The 19,230-nt window shown below is 41.7% G+C and overlaps 1 protein-coding gene across 26 annotated transcripts in view; it reads left to right on the forward strand.

Annotated features, from left to right (window-relative positions):
* The window catches only part of KALRN (kalirin RhoGEF kinase), a 688,751-nt gene that overhangs the window by 61,229 nt on the left and 608,292 nt on the right, over positions 1-19,230 (forward strand). For 2 of the 26 annotated variants that reach the window (XM_004036204.5, XM_019023827.4), the window contains exon 1: positions 307-630. The exons of 18 other annotated variants lie outside the window; for them this stretch is intronic. In XM_004036204.5, coding sequence (XP_004036252.1) covers positions 564-630 — 67 coding nt within the window. In that variant the 5' untranslated portion in view covers positions 307-563. Of the gene's footprint in view, positions 1-306; positions 631-19,230 lie in introns of those variants that run through there. 6 more of the 26 variants (XM_019023825.4, XM_019023832.4, XM_019023837.4 and 3 more) reach the window with 6 other exon arrangements.

Raw genomic sequence — 19,230 nt, forward strand, 5'->3', positions numbered from 1 at the left:
TCATGCAGGTCCTGCAGTCTTGGGCAAGGAGAGCCAGTGGTCCCTACAGTGAGGCAGTGAGGCAGTAAGGCTCCCAGGCTCCTGGACTGGCCTCAAAGTCCAAAATGGCCGAGCTTCTGGCTTCCCATCCCATATTCTATTGGAGGAGCCACTGGCCTCTGGTGTGGGAGGTATGGAAGCCAGGATGGCAGGAGATGCTGGAAAAAAATTTAAGACATGGACTTGACTGTGGATTTTCATTCTCAAGACCACTGCAAACCTCGCGTCTTTGCGAAAACCCTTCCTGACTCCCTCCCACGCATCTCCGACCTCCCCTTGGGTCCAGGCAGGCTCGGTCTGCACACGGCGTTGTTCTGCACTTGTTCCTTTGTTGCTGTGAAACCGGCTCCCGGCACAGTCAGCCTCTGTGTGGGAGGACTGGTGGCTGTCTTTGCAGGCAGGCATTTGCTTAGAGCAGGCTGTGTGCGAGCCCAGCGTCAAGTGATTCCGGCCTCCTCGAGTCAGCGGTGGTGGGATGAGGCTCTGCCGAGGGGACTGGCTGTGAAGGATGAGTTCAGGGTGGGATGACGGACCGCTTCTGGGACCAGTGGTATCTCTGGTATCTCCGCTTGCTCCGGCTGCTGGATCGAGGTATCCTGAGTGTGTGTATGCTTGTATGAGAGACTGAGAGAGATAAATACACATAGAGACATAAACAGACATGCAGAAAGACACAGCAGAGAGGGGAGGGGGGTCAAGAAGAGAGAGAAAGAATGAAACAGAGGCAAGTAGCAAACCCATGGAAAGTAAAGAAAGGCTGTTTTTCTGGGGACATGTATGACCCAGCTGGGAATCGGGAGCACAGGGTCATTTGGGGAGCATCTGTATAACAGGATCTCATTTCTTGCTGGGTTTTTCATCAAGCTCAGTACTCTAGTCAAATACAAGTTAAGCCCTGTCTTGCAGGGCTTTTGATAGAACTCTCTGAGAAGCAGTGCAGAAGGAGAATGATTCCTGCAGTAAGAAGCTGGGGGCAAACAGACTCAGGCTCAAGTCTCAGCTCTGCCACTGACCTTAGCCTGATTTATGTGACTTTTCTGAGCTTGTTTACCCATCTATAAAATGGGCACAGTAAGACCTATGTGCTGGGGTTGCTCTGGAGCTATTATTTAATTCATACATGTAAAATATATAACATCATATCTGGTGCACACAGTAGGTGCTTAGTAAATGCTGAGTTAGTTCCTCCCTATGCACCTCTTAGCTTCACGGAACTATTAATACCTATCCTGAGGATAGCTCCCTTTTTTGATTATCTACAGATAGAGCTGGTACAGAATTTGCAGTTAGTGGAAAGAAAAGAGAAAATCAGTTTTATTTCTCAGGTTAATCTGAACTTAATACATTTTATCAAATATTAATGCAATTAAAGTCTTCTGATAATGTGACACAAATCCAGATGTTCTTTTGTAAGGAAAAGCCACTGTGAACTTGTTTGGTAATTGATTTTTTAAAACGTTGAATATTATTTTTAAAAGCTTTGGCTTCTTTAAGAGGTTTTGGCAAGAATGAGATCAAACTCCTGATGGAAAAGATGGCCCTGGGGAAGCCTTGCTATACAGCCCAAGGTGTATTCATCTCTATGAGGAATAGTCTTGGTGTGCCGGGAGATCAATACCAGGTGGAAGCAGACAGCTGCACAGAGCAGGTGAAACAGGGCCCTTATCAGGGGAGAAATCAAAGATGGAGGAAACCAAACCAGCACACACTAAAAGCAGTTTCTCACTAGCACTGAGAAACAGGCCAGTGGGAGCCCAGACTTGAGATGAGGGCGTTAAGAAGGGCATCGGAACTTCACACTGATGAAGATTATAGACTGGGAGAAGGGAGAAGAGACCACTAGATGTGAATCCTCCTTATCTTTGTGACCTCAGGCAAGTTGCTTAACCTCTCTGTATCTTCTTTCCTTCATTCGTAAAAAGGGGTGATGATGATAATGGTAGTACCAACTCAGAGGGTTGCCGTAGGGGTTAAGTGAAAAACTACAAGTGAAATACTTATCCCAGTGCATGGCACAAACAAAGTACTCTTTAAATGGTAGTTTTCATTACCAAGACAGTTAATTCTCACTCTTCAACAAACATCCTGGGAAAGACAGGAACAGGTGGTATATAATAACCGGGAACTAAGAAAAGTCCAATTAAGAATGGTTAGAGGCTTAGAGACAATTTATACTTACATGAATTTAAACAAGATTCACACTACCATATGATGCTAATTATAAGAAGAAACTAGATGTTAATGTATAAGCTATAATACTACCAATTTATTTTTATCTTTTAGAAATGCTTGAATCCATGAGTCACAAACTTAGGCTCAAGTTCTGGCTCCATTGCCTTCTAAGTGCCCTTGAATAAATGGCTAAGGGTAAGGACTTAAAACATAAAGGATATTGTTTTCTAGGGCTATACTTAACCAAATTCTCAGTTTGTTAATCTTAAAAATTGGAATATTAATAATAATGCCTACATCATAGAATTTGGGGGAAATTTATTGTGTTAGTGCATATACAGTGTCAGGCATTTTGGAAATGTCAGGTTAATGAATTTATGGGTTGATAGATTAACCTGTCACCTTGGATAGCAAAAGCTGGTTGCAAGAATTATGTGGTCTTCCATGCACGTTTGATCACCACATATGGCTGTAATTTGAAAGTTTATGTGTCTTTCTAAAGACACATAAGGGTTTTCCTTAATGTGAAGTTTTAGACCAGTAGCTCTTGACTGTGTAGGGTGTCTGATTTCCAGGTGTTTGGAGGTTGGGTGTTGATTATGTTGCCCAGTTCTGGTTAATCAGTATGAAAGTATTACACATGTGTGCATACCCACATCCATATTCAAAAAGAATTTTCAGTTATAGCAACTTTCCTCTTGTAACGAATGTTACCTAACATTGCATAGAAAATGGCATGCTTTAAAGTGGCATGTTAGGCTGAGCTAGCTCATTGAAAGATGCTCAATAAATATTTGTTGAAGGAATGAATGAGTAAATGAATGAAAGATGAACCTGCCTTTCTGGGCAGTGAACAGAATTCCCTTAGATTTGATCTTTCTTAAGTGTAACAGAATTTAGCTCCTTTGATCTGTTTGAAGATTTTATATCATTTTGCCCTCATCATTGTCGTGCCTTATGTCATCTTGAAAGTAACAGGCCTCAAGAAAGTAAGGAGGGGATAGGAAATGAGAAGTGGGAACTGATGAGTTTATCCCAGGAAATTGAAATAATGGATGAGCTGTATGCTGGCCTGAGTCACTCACTTGGCTGTGACTGGAGGATAAGTGAATCTGTGATTTGACACACCTAGGAAAAGGCAGGAAACATTAGAACACATCATGGAGCTGAAATAAACTTTACAAAGAAATAACAGTGTAGGCTTGATGATTGCAGACTAATCTTTTGTCTCCCCTATCACTGTTCAGCTAAGGGTAAGGATTTAAAAAATAAAGGGTATTGTTTTCTAGGGCTATACTTAACTATATGCAAGAATTTATTTGACAGTGTACTACCAGCTTGTTCAGACATTATTTTGATGATTTATTCTCCTTAATAATAGATGCTGTTTTTATGGTGTTTGTTACTGGGCGTTTGTCAATTCTGCTGATTGTATTCTGTGCTTATAGATGTTGACTAAGGAGATGGTTGCTATGGTGGGGACTGTCTATCAAAAGAAAAGAGCTCATAGAGATAAGAAGCATGAGTTGTATATAAAAGAAGTCACATTGCTTTTTGTTGTTGAGTTTTGGTGTATTCATGGGGACCTGACAAGTAAGGTAGGGGTTTACGTTCCTTTGTTTACATGTAATTTTTTTTGGTAATGGGAAGAATGAAAGACTGCTGCTCTTTATTCATAGAGCATCAGGCAGTGTTTCCCAGCATGTGGGAATGTCCACCACTGGTAGTACATGAGATGATTTTAGGTGATTTACAGATGTTTCTTGAGCTTCTCTTGCTGGTCACTGCTTGGCACAGTCCAGAAGACAATCTGTTTTCCTCGATGCCTGCTTCTGTTGGGCTGTCCACTCCTGCCCCACCCATTCACTGTGGGCCCTCCTTAATCCCACCCATTCCTCAGCTCTCTCTTCATTCCTACCTCTGGTCTCCCTCTTCTTCCGGAATCCCTGCATGGGCCTCACACTTTGCCCTGCCTTATTTTCTTGGCCCCAGTATGTCTCCAGCCTCCCTGGCCCTCATGCCTATTGTCTGTCCCTTGTGTTCTTTCAAGGCACAGCTTTATGCTATCTGCTACAAGTATCCCCATTCCCTGGCATTTCTCTATTATTCTCTAACTCATTGCCCAGCTTCCATCCCTTCGTGTCTGTGCTGGGCCACCTTTGCCCCACAAATCCTGTGTCTCCAATCCTGGACCTGCGCCTTTCTGTCTTCCTTGCCTCTAATCCTGAGTGCCTTTCCCTTTCAGCCATGATCTTCTTTTTTCTTTTTCTCCTACCTTTTTATGTCACCTTGCAGTCCACTAATTTCTTTTATAAAGAAGCATAAGTAAAAAAGAGTCAACTTAATATCAAGGAAACAACAGTGTAGGAGGTATGTGGATATGGTTAAAATAGTGACAGAAGTACAAAAATTACTGTTTGTCATTATGTCAACATCTCACATGTTGAACTTAAGTGATATGCTGAATTAGGCTGCTAATTTCTTCTTGATGCTTTTAAAAATTGACACATAATAATTGTACATATTTACGGGTACAAGTGATATTTTGTTACATGCATACAATGTGTAATGATCAATTCAGGGTACTAAGGCTATCCATCACCTCGAACGTTTCTTATTTATGTTATAAATAAGAACATTAGGAACATTTCAAATCTTCTCTTCTAGCTATTATGAACTATACAGTATAGTGTTATTAATGATTGTCACCCCACTGTGCTATCAAACCCTAGAACTTACTCCTTCTGTCTATATGTTTGTACCCATTCACCAACCTATCATTGTATTGTTTACACCGTAAGATGAACTTTTTTAGTTTCCACATATGAGTGAAAACATGTAATATTTGTCTTTCTGTACCTGGCTTATTTCACTTAACATAATGACCTTCAGTTCCATCTATGTTGCTGCAAATGACAGGATTTCCTTTTTATAGCTGAGTAGTATTCCATTGTGTATATATAACACATTTTCTTTATCTATTCACCCATTGATAGACACTTAGATTGATTCCATATCCTGGCTATTGTGAATAGTGCTGCAGTAAACATGAGGGTACAGGTATCCCTTGATATACTGATTGATCTCTTTTCTTTTGGATAAGTAGCCAGTAGTGGGATTGCTGGATTGTATAGTAGTTCTATTTTTAGTTTTTATGAGAAACCTCCATACTGTTTTCCATAACAACTGTACTAATTTACATTCCCACCAGCAGTGTATAAGAGTTCCCTTTTCTCCATATCCTCACCAGCATCTTTTATTTTTTGTCTTTTTGATAATAACCATTGTAATTGGGGTAAGATGATATCTCATTGTGGTTTTGATAGCATTTCCCTGGTGATTAATGATTTTGAGCATTAAAAAAATATACCTGTTGGCCATTTGTGTGTATTCTTTTGAGAAGAGCCTATTCGGGCCAGGTGCAGTGGCTCATGCCTGTAATTCCAGCACTTTGGGAGGCCAAGGCAGGTGGATCACCTGAGGTCAGGAGTTCGAGACCAGCCTGGCCAACATGGTGAAACTCCATCTCTACTAAAAATACAAAAATTAGCTGGGCATGGCAGTGCGCACCTGTAATCCCAGCTACTCAGGAGGCTGAGGCAGGAGAATTGCTTGAACTAGGGAGGCAGAGGTTTCAGTGAGCCGAGATTGTGCCACTGCACTCCAGCCTGGGCGATATAACGAGACTCAGTCTCAAAAAAAAGAAAAAGTCTATTCAGATCATTTGCCCACTTTTTAATGGGATTATTTGGGTTGTTTTGTTTTGTTTTGTTTGCTGTTATGTGAATTCCTTGTATATTCTGGATATCAGTCCCATGTTGGATTAACAATTTGCAAATATTTTCTTCCATTCTACAGGTTGTCTCTTCACTCTGTTGATTGTTTCCCTTGCTGTGCAGAAGCTTTTTAGTTTCAACAAGGGTGCCAAGAACATATATTGGGAAAAGGACATCCTTTTCAATAAGTGGTGCTGGGAAAATGGGATATCTATATTCAGAAGAATGAAATTAGACCCCTATCTCTCACCCTATACAAAACTCAGCTCAAAATGGATTAAAGCCTTACGTGTAAGACCAGAAACTATAAAATTGCTAGAAGAAAACATAGGGAAACGCTTCAGGATGTTAGTCTAGGCAAATATTTTATGGCTAAGACCTCAAAAGCACAAGCAACAAAAACAGAAGTAGACAAATGAGATTATCTTCTTGGTACTGTCCACATTCCTGTAGCTACCACAAAGTGTTTTGGATTCTGGACCAGAAACCAACTGTTTCTCATCTCTCAATGTATGCTAGAATCATCTGGGAACTCTTAGAAAGCGTAATGTCCAGTTCCTCCGTTTCAACACCCCCACTTCCACCTCCAGCCAATTAAAGTGGAATAGCTGGAAAGGGGGCTAAACACTGGCATTTTAAAGACGTCTGTAGGTGATTCTAATGGCAGCCAGAGTTGAGAACTGCTTGTTGTCATCCTTTAACATGGATGTCAGAGAGTAAGGGCAAAAGGAACTCTGTTGCAAAATAACAAAATGAACGAAAAACAAGTCACTACATGGGAATAGTAAACATAGGAGTAATCATAGAACTATGCTAAGGAACAAACTGTGTAGGAATGCAATCTTTTGGATACACCTCATGCAACTGTCTTTACAAACTTCAACCATTTTCAATGACTTTCTAGATAAACCTTGACTTTCCTTCATATTCCCAGAAAAGCAATTTACCTGTGTCCCAGGAGGTTGTTTGGCCTCAGCTTGCTTTGGGTTTATTGCTCTCAGTTCAGGCTGCTGAGGGGTTTGGAGGTAGGGATGGTGGTCTGTCACTGTAGATGTCAAAAACCTTTCCTTCCTTGGTTAGTATAACTCATACTAGGAAGGCATTAGGTGGGCATTGTCCATATTCTGCCAGAATTAGAGAAAGAAAAATCGTTTTCTCCCTTCAGGATAAATGGGAGGTAAGGATAATAACTGTTTTCAAGGCTTCATGGTGTTGGGCTCTACTTTGACCAGGAATCTACTTGGGTTTGTCACTAAAGTTCACCTCTCCCTGACTGGCCATTCTTTGTTGTCTCAACTTTCAAATCTCCCAAACATTCCAAGTCAAGGATTGATTCTGCTCAGGTGCAAGAAGTCAAGAGGCAGCTGGACCTCATGGTCTTGGTTGTCAGGGTACCCTGATCTTTGTGCTTTCCTTTTCCTCGCTCTCATCCTCACCATGCCTGCAGCCTGTTTCTGGCTCCTCGTCTTCTATGTCTGACAGATACCCTGTCTTTGACTTGCTCTGTCATTGGCTTGCCTGCTGCTCAGCTATCTGCACAGCTCTGGCCCCTAACCAGGTCAGACTTGGTATCTGTGCTTAGGCCATATGCTTGTAACTGGTCCCTAGCCTGCCACGGACTCTGGATACCCATTGTGGTCTGGCTTACCCTGTTCTTGTTAACTATTGCATATGTGTGCCCAGCATGATGTGTGGGTTCTTTGTGCCAACCTTTATGACTTGTTCCTTCTTTCTTATATTCATTGGAAAAAGAAGAGAAAAGCACACAGCATGTGTATGAAAAGCACATTGGGTGATTCTGCTGTGCTAGGGTTTTTCTAATTAGAGGAGTTTATGTTTTAATCACCTTCTCATTTGAGCCGAATATTCAGGTAATACATAAAGAAGTTACTTTAAATTGGCTTTTATAGTCATCTATGTATATATACCTATTAGAGTTATTTAATTGGCTTTTGGCACAAGATCACTTTACTAAAGGGACCAGGCCTCTTGTCTAATAAAGAGTTTGAACACACACCTGCTTGAAACACCATCACAGAACAATTCCCTGTTGTTCTATATCAGAGCCTCACCAGCAACCTTCATATTTTCTTGTGCTTTCTCTTGAAATGCCCCAAACCTCCTCTTCTTATAGTTAATCCATATTCTTTTCCCTCCAAACCTCTTAGCCCTGATGTCCTCCAGAAAAAGATCCCCTGACTATACCTGGTTCCGTTCAGAGACTCGTGGTCACTAGGTGCATGGCTAGTGTTCTGTAATTCACAATGTGCTCCTGTGGGTAGTAATAATACATACCTCAGGAGGTTGTTGTGAGCCTTGAAGGAGCTAATATGTGTGACCTGTGTTTGGTACCAGTAAGTACTCAGTAAGTATGTGCTTGTTTTCTGAATTTTTGCAGCTTTAGGAATCTTAGTTTCTTGTCAGGGATAATTTCCCTCCATTAAGAGTGGAGTTTCCCTGAGGGCAAGCCCTTGTCCTCACTATCCTTTGTATTTTCACCTAGATACCTAATTCAAAGTTATATCCTAATAGGAAACCTAATAAATAACTTTGGCTAACAGAGTATCTGAACTCTCCAGGGAACCATTGATTATCACAGCATTGTTAAGGAGGAAAAAGATAAATGTAATTATTTGATAATTCCAAATATCTTACCCCTTTGTTTCTCATTATGCCTTTCTGAGATAGATCATATCACTTCCCGTTTCACAGATAGGAAACAGGCTTGTAGAGATTAAGTGCTTGGTTAAAGTCAGAGAGCTGCTAAGGGAAAAGTCAAGATCCAGGACCCCGGACTCCTGTCTAGGATGGGTTGCCCCCTCTACCTGCTGCCATACAGATGGGAAGAGCTCCATCTGTCTGTCTCTCCAGCATGCATGTTAAACTGGGAGTCCAGCCACCTTCCCTGTCAGCAAGTAGTAGAGCGTTTCATTGGGATGTCTTGTCTGTGGTGTGAACTACCCAGGCAAGATGTATCTAGGCCAAGTCCTAGGGGAAGGACACTGATAGCTGCTTTGTGAGGTCCCGGTGTGGGGTTTCCATCCAGTGGGGTGGAGATTACTGTGATGTGAGAACAGTAAAGCAGCACTTGCCCAGCTATGGCATGTCCTCCCAGGGCCTGTTCTGTGGTGGCATACTCAGTGGTTGCTGAGAACCAAGGGGCAGTGGGACAGCTGTGTCCCTGGATATTCAGAAGGCTAGTTGGATCCCCAGTATAAGTGATGGGTTTGTTCTTCACCTTGTGGACAGAGGTGGCTTGTTATCAAAGAAAACACCAAAGCAATTAGTATCGTTGTTGTTATTAGTAGCAGTAGTAATAGTCCTAAGTACTATTAATAGTACTAAGGGTCCAGGTAGAGCAGGGAGTGATTAGGGTTAGGTGTAAGCTCGCTGCCCTTAGGGAGCTTACAATTCAAACTCCTGAAAGATCAAGAATCAACAGTAAGGCTGGGCACAGTGACTCATACCTGTAATCCTAGCACTTTGGGAGGCCGAGGTGGACAGATTGCCTGAGCTCAGGAGTTGGAGACCAGCTTGGGCAACATGGTAAAACCCCATCTCTACTAAAATACAAAAAATTAGCCGGGTGTGACGGCATGCAACTATAGTCCCAGCTACTCAGGAGGCTGAGGCAGGAGAATTGCTTGAACCTGAGAGGTGGAGGTTGCAGTGAGCTGAGATCACGCTACTGCACTCTAGCCTGGGTGGCAGAGCGAGACTCCATCTCCAAGAAAAGAGAGAGAGAAAAAAAAGAATCAACAGTAACATCTCTGCATCTCTGTTGGCCCTCTTTCAAGTGATGGATTACTTATAAGGGGGAGCTCTTCTAGCTCTAATGTTTCATGGTTCTGTGTGGACAATACCTACAAAATATTTACCTATAATACCTATAATATATCTTTGTGATGCCACAGGTACTCTTTCATGTTAAGTTGCTAGATGAGTGCTATGAATTTACAAGAGAGAAATAATTGGGTCTGAATGAAGGAAGAAATGTTCATTTATTCAACAAATGTCTTCTAAGGTCCTACTATGTGCTTTGCTCTACCCAAGGCTCTGGGAATACAATGCTAAAGAAGACAGTCTTCTTGTCTTTGTGAAGTGTTATGGTTCAATGGGGGAAGTAGACAATAACAAATAACACAATAGATAATGCAATGACAGGATAAAAAGGAGAGAACAGGGTTAAGCTTTAGTAGCCCTGAATTATGAGGATGGAAATCAGCAAATACAGGGTGTGCTTGGGGAATGAAGACTAAATCAGACTGCCTGGAGCATCTGTGTGATAAGAGTTAAGGTTGGAGGGACAGATTGGGGCTACCTTGTGAAGATTCTTGCATTGGTATGTTGGGTTAAGGGCAAATGGTTCCAGAGTTGTAGCATTCAATTAGAAAAGGTATTGAGCAGTACCAAGGTACCAGCCAGTAGACTAAGTACTACTGGGTTCATATGGGTTAAGGAGAGACTCAGATGTGTAAAAAGGACCTTACAACAAAACTGGTAAATGCAATTACCTAGGCTTGCATAGGATCACAGAGGACAGAACAGCTAATTGCCTAGAGGGGTTGGAGAAGTAAGTCTTCTCAGAATATCTGATAGTTTAGCTTGGGGTGCAGGATTAATAGGAGTTTGTTTGGTGGAGAAGGTGGGGCCAAACATTCTAGTCAGTAAAGCATGGGCAGAAGCACAAAGTGGGTTGAAGGGGATGGATAGCTAAAGAAAAGGGGGCAGGTCAGTGTATCAGGAAGGTAAGGCACACAAGAGGGAGCAAGGGTCATGGGGAACTTCTGAGCATAAGAGCCTGGTGCTGGTCATGTTCTTTAAAGATGAATCTGAATGCATAAAGACAACTGGAGAAAAAGAAAATGGATGTGAAGGAAGCATTGGCCTATGGAGAGAAAGGAAGAGAAGGATGTACAAGATAATGTCAGAGAAAGCAACAGGGATTTCTTACTCTTCATATTAAAGGGTCATTGAAGCTTTCATGCTTAGGTTTGACTTGAGGAGTGGCAACTGTTACACTAAAAGTCTGAAAAGATGAGTAGGACTTGGGGTGTTGGTAAAGGGATTTAGAAACTTTGAGTTGTAGATGATTACAAGATGCCTGATTCGTTCATGCATTAAAGTAGGTTTGTGTTTCTAGGGGGAAGTCAGGGTAGGAGATAAATATTTTGAGTCATTTGCCAAGAAGTGATGGTGAAACTGGTATTAGCTCAAGGAAGACAGCATAGAGAAAAGTGAGAGTAGTGTAGACTGTTTTTCGAAAGTATTGACAAGGGAGACAGGATAAGAGAGATACGAAGAGTATTCCTTAAGGGTAGGAGGAGATCCAGGACATAATAATTTCGTGGGAATAGAGGAGAAGGAGAGTTAGGGAGCTCCATGTGCAGGGAGAGGAGGCAATGTTGAGGGCTTTGGTGACAGAAGGCATTGGTGACTACTTACAGCATTGTTTCAGCACCTCAATGAGAAGAAACCAGATTGCAGTGGGAGGAGGTGGTGAAGATGAGGCAGCAGCAAGCACATATTGTTTGTTTGAGAAATATGTCAGAAAATGGAAGGTAAAAATAGAATGGTGGTTGGTGGGACATTAGGGTCAAGTGATGATTTTGTTCAAGGAGGAAGGCCTGAATGTGTTTGAGGCTGGGGGAAGGGACCAGTGATAGAAGTTTAAAGATGACAAACAGAAATGAATTTATTTATCTATTCAATAAATATTCATTGAGCACTGACAGTATTCCAGGGACAGTGCTATTTGCTAGGAATATAACATGAACAAGGCATGAAATCTTCATGGAGTTTACATTCTAGTGACTAAGGCAGACAATACACAAGTCAAAGTAACAGCTGAATTTGTAATAACAGCTTGTGATAAGTGCTCTAAAGTGAAGCAGTGACCTGGAGGAGTTAGGAATGGATTGAATAAAGAGTGCAGATGGAAGTGGTAGACTGGAGGAGGGGGAACACTTCCTCTGTTGTAAGGAAGGAAGAAAGAGTGCTTAGAAAATGATTTTTAAGTAGAAAAAGTGAAAAATGAGGAAATGCAGTTCAGATGGTCCTGATATTCTTAAAAAAGAGCAGGCAGTGTCATGAGCTCAGACTGGAGAGGTGGAATAGTTCAAGACCTTGGATAGGTGCTTACTGCTTCATTCAAACCTCCCATGACCCTGTGATGTTGTGGGAGGGTGTTATTCTCATTGTATACATGAGATAACTGAGGGGACTGAGAGAGGACCCATGACTGAAAAGTATAGCAGCAAGGGAGAGGAGCCTCACCTGGATACTCTTATCATCGAACTCACCTCCAAGGGCCAGCTCAGAGGGTACTGTCAGTGCAATCAAGACATCAGTTCCTCCTCCCTTCTCCTATATAAAGCCTTGTGCTGGGCCTTGGAGAAGACTGTGGAGAGGAGATGACACCTGTACATGGAAAATAAGAAAGATGAAGTTGGAAGAGATAAGATGAGGAAACTGAGGCTCAAAGAAATGATTTTACTCCCCAAAGTCATACAATTATCGGCTGAGCCTGGATGTGAAGCCAGAATAAAAAACTCCAAGTTGAGACCTCTTTCCATTATATTCCCCGATATATACCCCTTTACTGTGCTCAGTAGCCTTGATGTAGTCATTGTATGTGGACAGAATGGAGAATTCATGTGTTTGAGGGTTATCTGGTTTGGGTTCAGCTTTTAAAGGCTCCAGGCAAAATTTCTAAGAAGCTCCAAAAGCAGGATTGCATTTCCCTATCCTTCCTTGTTATCATTATGAAAAATAAGCTGAGTGGGGTTGCAAGTGGCACTTCTTGGTTCTCCTGGGCTGTTGCAGAATTGTGCTCTAAAGAACCCAGAGGAGTATCTTCCTTATAAACCCAGGATAGGAGGAATAATTGGCATGGGGCTTTTAATCTACTTTCATGCTAAATGAAATCTGTTAGATGGGATAATGAGCTCCATATTTTATAGACTATTTTAAGCTTGTCTCAAAATAAAGTACAGGGCTAGGGGTGGAGGAAGGACGTTAAGTCTTAGAGACAAAATGCCATGGCTTACTCATCAGTGTTTTCATTTTAATGATCCCAACCCCAGTACAAGTCCCTCAGTGATAGTGTAATGGAAACCACATTTTTTTTTCCTGTTGGAAGTTTCAGGATGAACACAGCCAAATGCTTCAAGACATAATTAAGACTACAGTCTCCCATCCTCGGTAATATACAGACCTTTCACCCAGGGGGCTCAGCTAGAGACAATGTGGTTGGAAAGCAGTTGAAATAGAGACTTTTCCCCACCAATCTGGCCCCCTAGAGCTTCTTTTCTAGGCCTTGTCCTCCCTGTCCTTAACTCCCTTCTCCTTAACTGCTGCCTCATGCCTGGGAAGGAATAAATAAATAAGAACCCTGGTGTTGACTCTTTCCCTGCCACAGGGAGAGAATCCCAGACAAATGCTGCTGTGTCTGGAGGAGGCTGGGCTGCGCTGGCAGAGGCAGCACATACATAGCAGGAAGGGCAGCCAAGAGAGCTTGCCAACAGATGTGGGGTGCTGGGAGGGAGGAGGTAGACAGTGTCATCATTAGGTATGGAAGGAGGTAGGGAATGTTCTGTACATTACAGGCTGGAAAATCCAGCTCATAGGAAGGTCTTGAGGACTTAAGAGAGCAAGACAGCTCCTTCTGTGTTTGGACAGCATGAGTCTCCTTTGCTTTGGCAAGCTTTCTGAACCTGCACAGATCAGAGTTAACAAGCTTGGCATGACCAATCTGATTATGTGGCTTCTCCGCCCCTCACTCTGTTAATCACATCTTGAACACCTGGAATATATAAGATAATGGGAGCCCACAGTACATATATGTGTATACTGTTTGTTTGGCCAATTGCAGTCCAGTCTTATCCTTGCAGGGAAGGCTCCAGTTAGCACAAGGAACAAAGGAAGGATTAGGATATTTGCCCCTTGCTACCTTGGTTCCATACTCTGCCCTGGGAGTAGTGATTCTGGGATAGCCGAGGATAAGACCCAACTGGGTACTCTGCTTGGCTCCTTAGAGATCATATCACTGGTACATTTCTCTTCTCACTACTCCAGCCACCAAAAGGCAGATAGTCATGTTAATATCTCCTCCAGGAAAATGTATTAATTAGTATATTCTTGACTCATTTAACTAGTGACTAAATACTTTTCTGAGTCTCAGTTTCTTTATTCAGAGAATTAGGATAATATCTATCTGTGGTAGTCATTAGTACCATTCATTAAGTACTTCTAGCTGCCTACATGTTTGGGCACACAGTTAGATTGTACTGCTCTACATCCCTGGTCATGTGACCTGCTTTGGCCAATGAAACGTGAGCAGAAGTCAGGTATTTCATTTCCAAGTGGAAGCTTTAAAAGCCAATATACTGTTTACTTCCTTCCATTGTTTAATTTATTGTAGCTCTGTTGGGATAAATCCTTCATCAGCCTGGGACTGTGAGTGACTATGATGACCACAGCTCTCTGCTGAACCAAGTTGAACATGTAGTATGAGCAAATATTAATCTTATTTTCTGTGAAGTTACTAAGATTTGGTGGGTGGTTTGTATCTGTAGCTTACCTAGCCTGCCTTGGCTGATAATATACTACCTCATAAGGCTTTGCAGGGGATTACACAAAATGCGTATGTACACATAGTCAGCACTCAATAATTGGTGGCTACTTTATTCTCACCATGAATATAATTTGGGATGCTTTTGGCTGCAGGTAATTCAACCCAAATTCAAAATGCATAAGCAATAAATGCATTTCTCCTCTTGCCTTCACTTCTCCTACTGCTTCTCCTTCTGCTTCTCTTAACAAGAAGTTTAGAATTTGGGCAATTAAATTAGAGGCTCAACGTCATCACTAGCTTCTTTCTTATTTAGTCTGCCTAGGTTCATTAGATTTCTTAAATCTATAAAATGTTGTAGTTTGTCATTTTTGGAAGATTATCAGTTATTATCTCTGTTCTTTTTCTTCTTTCCATTTGAGATCTCAACTGATTGTATGTTGCAGTTTCTCATTGTATAGTCTATATTTCTTATTATTCTAGATATTTTTATCTCCCTTTGATGCATTCTAGATAATTTCCTCTGACATATCCTCCAGTTTATTCTCTTTTTAGCTGTGTCTAATCTGCAATTAAATGTGTTCACTAACTTCTTAATTTCAATTATTGTATTTTTAGTGCTAAAATCCCTTCCCTATTTAATTATTTCCCAAATCACCTTTCTTTTAGTTTCCAATTTTATGAAAAATACTTTCAAGCTTATCTTTTGTTTCTTTGAGCATTGAGCATAGTAAGCCTATTTGTTTTATAGTTTTTTGTTTGATAATTCCATTACCTAAAGTCTTTATGGGTCGATTTTTTTTCCCTGGCTTTATTGAGATAAAATGGACAAATAAAAATGGAATATATTTACCATGTACCACATGATACTTTGATATACATATCATATATATCATACTTTGATATATATATGACATATATATATCATACTTTGATATATATATCATGTGGTACATGGTAAATATATTCCATTTTTATGTATGTATATATGTATATATTTCATATATACACACGCGCGCACACACACACACACACACACACACACAATGTGAAATGATTACCACAAATGTGGGTCTCTTTCTGTATTCTGCTATTCCTGATGATCCTTCTTCATGGTATACTTTTTCCTTGTGTTTTTTATCTTTGTATCTTGATCACTGGCCTTGAAGCCAAGAATGATAACATTCTTCTGCAATGATTTTTATTTTCTTTTGACAGCCCCTGGGATACCACCAGTCCAGCTCTACATTAACACAGTGCTTAAGATTCCTTCGACCTAGGTTGCAGGCAACTGGGTTTCAGGTTTGCATTAACAGCTAGTTTATTCTAGGCTACCTTTATCTTGAGGGTGAAGCTTCCCCTTTGAGAGGAAGCCTAGCTTAGAGTGAATGTTGTTTATCAAAGTCTTCTGGGGCAGAGGCCCTGGATGTTGCTTTCTGCTTTCCTACTCCTCCTGGTTGCCAAAAGCACAGCTTAGTTTTGCTACTAAACTAAATACTATTGTTTCTTGCAGATTGGCAAATGCTCTCAAGGCAAAAGCTTTTTTTGTGTGTTTTGGGCCTTCGTCTTTGGATTTTAAACTTCTCCTAGGTTTCGACCTAGAAATTCTTTATCTTGTTAGCTCTTTAATGCTTTTGAGAAAATAAAAACAAATATAAATGATTGTCCTCAGTGGGAAGGTTGGTCCTAATCACCTAGCCTGCCACTACAAGAAAAGACCATCTTAGAACCCCAATACCTTACATCTTTCCATTCTACCATCCTGATAGTCCCAAGATGGCTGCCGTAACTCCATATGTTACATGCAGAACCGATAACAACTGAAAGAGCCTGTTTCTTCATGCATATATTTTAAAGCAAGAAAACCTTTCCCAGATGTCCTCCAGGAGATGTTTCCTCATGTCTCCAAGGCCATTATTTTGCCACCAATTCCAAAACAAGTCACTGGAAGGGGATGCAATTTCCGTGATTGGTGTAATGTAATCAGCATTTACCCTGTGGGACTGAAGTTGTCTTTGCGTCCCCTGAAGCACATGGATGCTTGATTTCTTAACAAAATGTGGGTCTGTAAGCAAGGAAGAAGGGGGTTAATGGCCACTGGGTAGGCAACCAACTGTGTCTATCACAGTCTGTGCTCAGGATTAAAGATTAAGAAGCATAGTCATGGTTCTTGTTCTACTTTGAGACCTACGTGCTCTGAATGGTGCAAGAAAATATAGAGCCAAACGTAATACAGAAAGGATTCAGAAATATAGGGGGCATGTTCATTGAAAACACACTTTGTAACTTAAAAACTGGAAAAATTTGGAATACTCTGTGATCAAAATATAATAAATTTATTTAATCAAAAATATTAAAAAGATATATAGCAGGAAGAATGGCTTTATTGGAAATTCACTCCCCAAACTTAATCACATTACAAATTACTTCTATAAATGCATATTGTACAAAATAGGAATAGATCTGATGCAGTCATGATTCCACTGAATGAGCTGGGTCCTTCCAAGTGCTCCTGGTAGAGGTGGGCTGCAGTTTGCAGAAGAAAGAAAATATTAAGGCTTAAGAATCCTGGCCGGGCATGGTGGCACATGCCTGTAATCTCAGCATTTGGGAGGCTGAGGTGGGCAGATCATTTGAGGTCAGGATTTCGAGACCAGACTGGCCAACATGGTGAAACCTTGCCTCTACCAAAAACACAAAAATTAGTCAGGTGCAGTGGTGCACACCTGTAGTCCCAGCTACTTGAGAGGCTGAGGTATGAGAACCGCTTGAACCCGGGAGGCGGAGACTGCAGTGAGCCTAGATCATGCCACTGCACTCTAGCCTGGGCTACAGAGTGAGACTCCATCTCACAAAAAAAAAAAAAAAAAAGAATCCTCCAAAAACTTGGAAACATGAGCATCCCTTCCCTAGCAGGGCAGAAGGTTTTTCTTGATCTAATATACCTGCCTTTGTTACCTGGGAGCAGGAGACCACAGAAGGCGAGGTATGAAGGTACAAAGATGATCTTTTCCAAGTTCTGGCTTGCTCCCAGAAGTTCAGAAACCAGATCCTCCTGTTTGGACAAGAGGCCCCAGAGAGAGATAGGAATTTATCCTGCCTGTCCCCAACTGCACCACTGGAGTATCTGATGAGCAGAGGTCCAATTCCTGAACACTAGCCTTCCACAGGTTTGGGGTCCATCTTTCCACCTTCTGTTTTCCATATCCTATATCTATGGCTTGATCTCATCTTAGAAGTCCCCCTTCCTAGTTTGTCATTTGCCACAGGTTGCTAGCTCTTGAAAGTCCCTCAAAGAAGATACCCAAAGGAAGTGTGCCAAGCAGGTTGAAAGTAGGCATGGGGTGATATTTTTGGTCACGAGCAGCTGAGTACAGCTGGGTTTTGGGGGAGGGTGGGGACAAGTAGGGTAAAAGTGAATTGAAAGTGTATCTACATGTACTTGTAGATATACTTTCATGTACTACATAACTGCATGTCTCCTTTGATTACCTCCATGCCGTTTCATTCTTCAATCCCACCAGTTAAAGCTATTGATTTATGTACCAGACTCGTTTAAAAAACCAAAGGAAAAAAAGTTAATAAATTCGGATGTGTCAAGCCCAGTGACGAGGTTTGTTTAGCTGATTGGCTTGCTTTTCAGGCAGTATGCTGAGTAGTTAAGTGGGAGGAGGCTTTGAAATAAAAACAGCCTGGTTTAGCTCGTAGCTCCACCACTTACTATTGTGTGACTGGGCATGTCACAGCCTCTCTAGGCCTTGGTTTCCTCATCTGTAAGATGCCAATAATATCCTATGTTTACCTTATAGTGTTATTGTAAGGATTAGGTGATGTTACGCATGTTAAAGGCTCAATAAGTGTTAGTTATTAATTCTTAACCTGTATTGCCTAAAATCTAACTTTTGGATGAGAAGGGGATGGTGGAGTGGTTATAAGGTGCTCTGGGGACTGAAGGCTTGGGAAGGCAGGTTTTGAAAGGGTACGGAGATAGAATATGCATGTGAGGATCTGGGCTTTGAAAGAGGATAATCAAAAGTTGAATTGGAAGAGAGTCGACGACTAACTTCCATTTCTCTTGAAATGTGGCCCAAGGCCCTGGGGGAAACTTCAGCTTCAGGCTGTACCTGTGTACCTGCTTGTGACTGGGATATGTTTCCTGCAGGAGTGAAGCCATCGGTAGTTTCTTTTAAGGCCCTGCCTCCTCACCTAGAGACTACTGGCCAGGTGGCTGAGCTGGGCTGCCTCAGAGGGGGCAGGTGCCCTGCTATCTCCTGCTGGCTCAGCCTGCGAGGCTCAAGGTACATCCTGCCTCACTGGAGTTCCTTCTCCTAAGATTAAGGGCTTGAGTGGCCCAGCCCAGAATAATAAATACATGAATTGGCAGGCATTAGAAGGCGTCAGCATCGATAAATCATCATATTCTGGGCAGTATCTGCAGAAACCCATTCTTATCAACCGCTTCAGGAGAGAAGGATCCAAGGGCCATGGTGAATATCTGTCTCAACCCAGAAAGGAAGGAGCTGAGGCAACAAGGTCTTTGGTAGTGCTGGAAGGGTAGAGAGTAGGCCCTGGGTGGAAATATTTTTAAAAGGAGAAAGGTAAGAGAAAGGGTTAAAAGGCAGCCTTTTGTCACCACCTCAGGCAGCTGGATGAGGGACCAGGCTTGAGGGA

Source organism: Gorilla gorilla, chromosome 2 (assembly GCF_029281585.2).
Source record: "Gorilla gorilla gorilla isolate KB3781 chromosome 2, NHGRI_mGorGor1-v2.1_pri, whole genome shotgun sequence".
NCBI lineage: Eukaryota > Metazoa > Chordata > Mammalia > Primates > Hominidae > Gorilla > Gorilla gorilla.